General features: G+C 39.4%; 1 protein-coding gene across 1 annotated transcript; it reads right to left on the bottom strand.

Annotated features, from left to right (window-relative positions):
• Positions 1-3,000: 3,000 nt before the first annotated feature.
• Positions 3,001-5,358, bottom strand: LOC113669320 (uncharacterized). Its single transcript, XM_089212360.1, has 2 exons — positions 5,256-5,358; positions 3,001-4,474 (listed from the first exon to the last, which is right to left on the bottom strand). The coding sequence occupies exons 1-2, from the start codon at positions 5,356-5,358 to the stop codon at positions 3,795-3,797; spliced, it is 783 nt and encodes a 260-aa protein (XP_089068486.1). The 3' UTR covers positions 3,001-3,794.
• Positions 5,359-6,000: the final 642 nt, after the last annotated feature.

Below are 6,000 nucleotides of genomic sequence, written 5' to 3' on the forward strand. Positions count from 1 at the left end.
TTACAGCAGCTGATGATCGGGATTTTCGAGAGCTAAATTGATGAGATTGAGAAGGTTAATCTCTCCTGTAATAACGGTACATAAAGAAATGCTAAATACTAAAGGAAATGATCACAACAATGTAAAGTGTAATGGATCGGAACCGAGGTGACAAACAAACTAGAATACGTGATATTATTTCCACTAGCAACACTAATTATAAACAAACCCCAAGTGGTGTGCTCTTTCAAAGGTCATGGCCGATTAATTCCTAGGGGTTAACCGCTAGCCGTGAAGGGCAAAAGAAAATTTGCCGTTGGTGATAAAAATTGGGGACGAATTTTAACAGTTAGTCGTTAAAGACGTTAACCATTAAATTTTCCTTTTACAAATAATGGAGAGAAATAAACCGTTCGCCGTAAAAGTCATCACCCCATTGAGACCCGCTTCACAGTTATCTTCTGCAACTACGCCTGAACTGTGCATTCATCTAGAGTCTTATATGAAACATATAGCTACCGATGCTTTTCCCAATTGTTTTAATAATATAAAAGTGTTTATTTAACCACAGTTCGAATGCAAAATCATGGAGGATAAACCACACAGTTGGCCCGTCTAACAACCATGAACTTGCCTAAAAACCAGAATGTTGCCGATGGGACCGGTATATCGGCGAGTTGACCAAAGGTGTGTGAAATTTCTGCACAGCGCCATACTGTAAAACAAATCTGTTTTCCCAATGGCAATGTATTGTTTTTGTCATTGTTTTCTCTATGCAAGAACTGAATGCATATTGTCGTATAGGGATGTGCGGAAATTTTACCCCAAAGGTGTCAGTAAGTTGACTAATTATGTCGGTGAGTTGATTTTTGGCGAAGTGAGTGAAGTGGGCTCTGGCATATGAACATGCTAGAGCATCCAACCATAGACCAACTGCTTACTCTAGAAGGCCTAATATTTTAATTTCTTCGATTGATTGTCTAGCGTACACTGGTGCACAGTCACAAATGCTAGAGGGCGTACCTCTGTTACCTTTTTGTCTCCCATGAATTCAACAGCATAGCAGATCCACAAACAAGGGTGATATTGCCTCCGTGCTATCAAGCACGAAGTCTCCTACATGTTTCTCAGACAACAGTCAGATACTAGAGACCCTGTGTATAAATGGTGGACTTGATTGGCATTCTTTTGCATGATGCAGATCTGCTCAACTGCCCTCGTCAGTATGCTAAGGAACAATGAAACTATAACCCAGAGATGAGCTGAGACTTGTTGAGCAAAGTCATATGGAGCCAATGAAAACTTAATACAAACAAACCGCCTGAAGCGCGGGAAAACCCATGCAACCAAGTCATGACTGGTGTTAGGGTAATTTAGTATTATAAACTGAGTTGGTAACCTAAATTGGCCTCCGTAGAGAGTTTTAAAGCTGACGTTTCGAGTGTTAGCCCCTCGTCAAAGCGAATGACAAAAGGCTGACGCTCGAAATGTGAACTTTAAACTATTCACGGAGGTCAATTTGCGTTATCAACTCAGTTTATAATACTAAGTTACCCCGTTATACTCTCCCACCGACGCAGCATCACAGTTTCGTTAGAAACTTACCCCCTTTACTCATGATTGGTTTTAGTTTTGTATTTGATTGGTTGAGATATTCGCGCGAGTTTTCTGGACCAATCATTGAGCAGAGTAAAGTAAAAGCGATGCAATACCGGATAACTTTCGACTTTAAGTGGTAAATTGCTCTGATTTAACCCTTTAACTCCCAGAAGTGATCAACATGAAACTTCTCCTTGTGAAATTCTTACATTATACAGCAAACAGCTAATGAGAATATTCAAACTTATCAGGTGGGAGTTGTTATCTTGATCTAACACCAAATTATCATAACCAATTTACAAGGATGTGTGTACAAGCTAAAGGGGAGAATTACTAATCATATCTTGGGAGTTAAAGGGTTAATCAGTATTGCTGCGTGGTAATTGAATTCTTTTTGAACTTCAAAAATATTTAAGCTAGCTAACCAAGCTCGAATCCTACGGCGTGAAAGAGTCCGAACTTCGGTGGTTCAACAGTTACCTATCTGAGAGGTTACAGTATGTCGTCTACAAGGACGTTAATTCAGATCCCATGCGTCTTTCTTTTGGCGTCCCGCAGAGATCAGTTTTAGGACCAACGTTATTTAATATTCATATAAATAACATATCGAAGGCATGTCATTCGTCCACTCTCTCGTTATAAGCAGATGATACTGAGATGCATTCCAGCTTGAAGAATATCGATTTAGCTGTGTACAATGTCAACAAGCATCTCAAGAGCGTCAGACACTGGTTTTGTAGGAATGGCCTCATTTGTAATACAAAAAACTCGAAAGCCATGATTATTGCGTCCCTCAAAGCACTCAAAACCAACCGAGACATTAACATTTTTTACGCAGGCTCATTATTAAAACAAGCGTGATATTTCGTACGTGATAGTAAGGAGAAAACCGCAAACAATACACACAAAACGACGGTGAGATACTACTGTGTGTAGATTCAAGTGGAAACCGTCTTTTTTCCGGAAAAGAAAAGTTGAAGGGAGAATGCATACTGCGAAGTACCAGCAAAGGGAAACTAGTCCCTCGTCATGTAACCAAAGGTGAAGAAAACCCAGGCAAAAAATTTAGTCGCTTTCCCTCTATATTTGATGTAATCAACACCCATCCTTATTCAAAAACTACATCTAACATATATGTTCAACCATCTTTTCCACTGCACAGAAAATATATGTAATTCTCAAGAAAAAGAGCGGCCTATTATTATATTTGACATGATCCTAACCCACCTACCCGCACAAGGAGCCCAAAAAAAACAAAATAAATTATCATGATTTTAACTTCACAAAACATGCGGAAAAGACACGACACATACAGACAGGTATACGTAATTCTTCCCAAAAGGCTTTTTAGAATAAAGATACATGGTACTTTTAGAATGTAAATACATAAATATAAAAAGTAAAAAATTGAAGTCAAATAAAAAGGTAATTCATATTTTATTAAATTAGCAAAATATGTAACTTATAAAAAGTGTATGCATTCTTGTAAATGAAACAGCTCTCCTAATGATGAAATGAACAATAAATAATGCAGAAAACTTTAGCCCAATTCCCTTTCCTACGTTCTGTTGTAACAGAAGCACTGATTATTAAAAAAAAAAACACTAATAAAACGCATACGCTACAAAATATACTGCTTTTATTGACATGGTCATTTCTGTTATTTTACAAAGAACCTCCCTCCCCCACCCCCTCAGGATACAAAAATAAACACGCCCTTCCCTTACAATGTAGCCCGCTTAACAAACCACTTCATCTGACCATGATAGACTTGCGTTACCTGCCTGCGCAGTAGCTGGAAAGTACTCTGACATTTAACGCAATGAACCATAACCTACACCGCAACATGACTTCATTGAACACTCAGTGACGAAAATATTGTCTGCCCTAAGAACTAACTTAAGAGAGGAAAATGTTCAATTTCTTGCTAGTACCGAGATCGCATCAGTTGTTTTCAGGGAAAACAAAATCAAAGCTTACTATTTGAACCAATTCTCAACAATACCAAGCAGTTCCATGAGGGACAAAAATTATTCGCTGTTGACACGCAATCTGCTGAACGCTCTACAGACTTAAAAGAAATGGTACTAAGTTTTGTTTACAATACAAAATTTAAAGTTAAAAACGACATATTCCAGATTGGACTGAAACTTGAAAATTTAAACAACCTTTTCTAATTGCAATTTCAACTATAATCTAAATGGCCGAAACTTTCTTTATGGTTTGGCTGCAATCAATACGTAGTAATAATCTCCTTCATCAGTATAAACCGTCAACGGTTTAGAATTTTCTCCGCTTGTGTACTGAGCACAAAACCTCGATACCTTATCTCTCGTGGCTAGCTCTGAAACAAACCTGCCTTGATTAGTTGTCAAGATAAATGAGCACAAGCTTTCAACATTTTCGAACTCCTGATCCTCCATTTTGACGTCGACACTTTTTATGATTTCAAATCCTGCAGCCGAACACATCTCTTCAATTTTTGACCTTCTCTCGAAATAGAGTTTGCTTAGCATACGTTCCATGCTTTCTGAGTTTTGGAGTTCACGATAAATTTTACTGACGATGGAAGGTAAGCGATCGTTGTAAGTCAGGACAATTTTCCCTGCTGGTTTCAGGCTCTGAAACATGTTCTTGAATGCCTCTTCTTTATCCCGAATCCAGTGCAACACAAAGTTGGAGAAGACGATGTCGTAAGTCTCCGAGCCCATTCCTGGGAAGCTGGCAAAGCTTCCTTCTTGAAATGTGAGATTTTTTACTTCCCTGTGTGATTCTCTCGCCACTTCTACTCGATAACTGTCGGGATCAACGGCAACGACTCTTCCATCTTGTCCTACGAGCTCGGAAAGATACGCAGACAATTCTCCAGTGCCGCAGCCCAAATCTAGGATAACATGTCCGCGATGAATCTCTACATGGTCGATCAGTTTTTTTCCATGCTCTCTTTGCATAAGCGACACTTGCTGATAACTCTTTGCAACATCTTTGGAATTGGACATTTTGATTACTTGCTCAAGCTCAGGCGACCAAATCTGGGTAAAGCCTGCCTGTGAGATGTCCGCAAGGGATCTGGCACTAATAATTAGTGCCAGACCATCTGAAGACCTCTGTTTGTCATGTGTCAAGGCCCCAAACCCAGGGTCATTTTGACTCCTTGTCAGCGGTATGGTCACCAAATAATGACCTCGGGGAGAATGGATTAATTCTATTTTTTTGATTGCGTGGTTGATAGGAAAACAATGGACTCCACACAGTTAGTGTGATTTACGCAAGGAATCGATCGGGCCGGAAATAGAGCGTTAACAACGATAAATTTTAATTTTTTTCTACTGTTGTTGTTGCTGTTTTTTTTTTCTTTTCGTGTGAAAGTTTTCACTTGTTAACGATACGTGAAAAATATCCAACCAAAGCCGCTGCGTGCTTCAGTGGCGGAAAGCTGTTCTTCATAGAACGATGGATTGGTGTCGTTGTTGTTGAAACCGCACAAGTAGAAATAAATCATTATATTAATTGTTTTGAATTAAAAAGCAGAAAAGAAGGTATTGTAGAGGCCGCGCAAGCGTAAGGAAATGTACTAGTGTAAAAGAGTTCGGCAACGACTCTTCCATCTTGTCGTACGAGCTCGGAAAGATACGCAGACAATTCTCCAGTACCACAGCCCAAATCTAGGATAACATGTCCGCGATGAATCTCTACATCGTCGATAAGTTTTTTTCCTTCCTCTCTTTGAAAAAGCGACATGTGCTGGTAACTCTTTGCAACATCTTTGGATTTGGACATTTTTGTTTATTACTCAAGCTTAAGCGACCGAGTCTTGGTAAAGCGTGCCCGTGATATGTCTGCAAGGGATCAGTAATTAGTGCCAGACCACCTGAAGACCTCTCGCCGTCTTGTGTTGTTCAAGGCCCCCAAACTTATTCAAAAGCGAAGTTGTGCTCGTACTTTGGACCCCCTTATAATGAGGGCTTGCTTAAAGGCTATCAGTTTGTGAGGGTTTTTGGTATCAGCAGTTCTTTCCTAATCTGAATTACTCGTTAACTTGTTTGAAAATGTATTTTCTACATTCACGATGCTATGACAGAGGTAATGGAGTCTTCTGTCCTATTTCTAGCCCTAACAAATTAGGTATCAAGCACCACTTAGGCCCTCAGCTGGTGGAAGCAAGCGAAAGAGCGAACGCGCTATTAATGACTGTGTGCATGATTGTCAAGGAAACGGCCAGGGAAACATAAAAATTTGGAAGGAGTAATTATTCCTTGCTCCAAGTTCACGACAAATTTGGAACTCCGCCCTTTACTTAAGGCTAAAAAAATTACAGTGTAAAGCGTAGTTTCTCTTGATTTAAAAAGGAAAGATAAAAGCAGTTAGTTAAGTCCTCCAACCTCGCCTGAACAATTCAAAACACGGAAGTTAAACGATCAA

The sequence above is a fragment of the Pocillopora damicornis genome, chromosome 7 (assembly GCF_964200805.1).
Source record: "Pocillopora damicornis chromosome 7, jaPocDami1.2, whole genome shotgun sequence".
In the NCBI taxonomy this organism is placed as follows: Eukaryota; Metazoa; Cnidaria; class Anthozoa; order Scleractinia; family Pocilloporidae; genus Pocillopora; species Pocillopora damicornis.

Bases quoted from the DNA above. Each gene is read 5' to 3' on its own strand.
- LOC113669320 (XM_089212360.1), bottom strand. From the start codon at position 5,358: ATGTCCAAATCCAAAGATGTTGCAAAGAGTTACCAGCACATGTCGCTT. The intron at 4,475-5,255 runs ATGTTATCCTAG...TTCATCGCGGAC, and splicing joins TGTAGAGATTCATCGCGGAC to ATGTTATCCTAGATTTGGGC.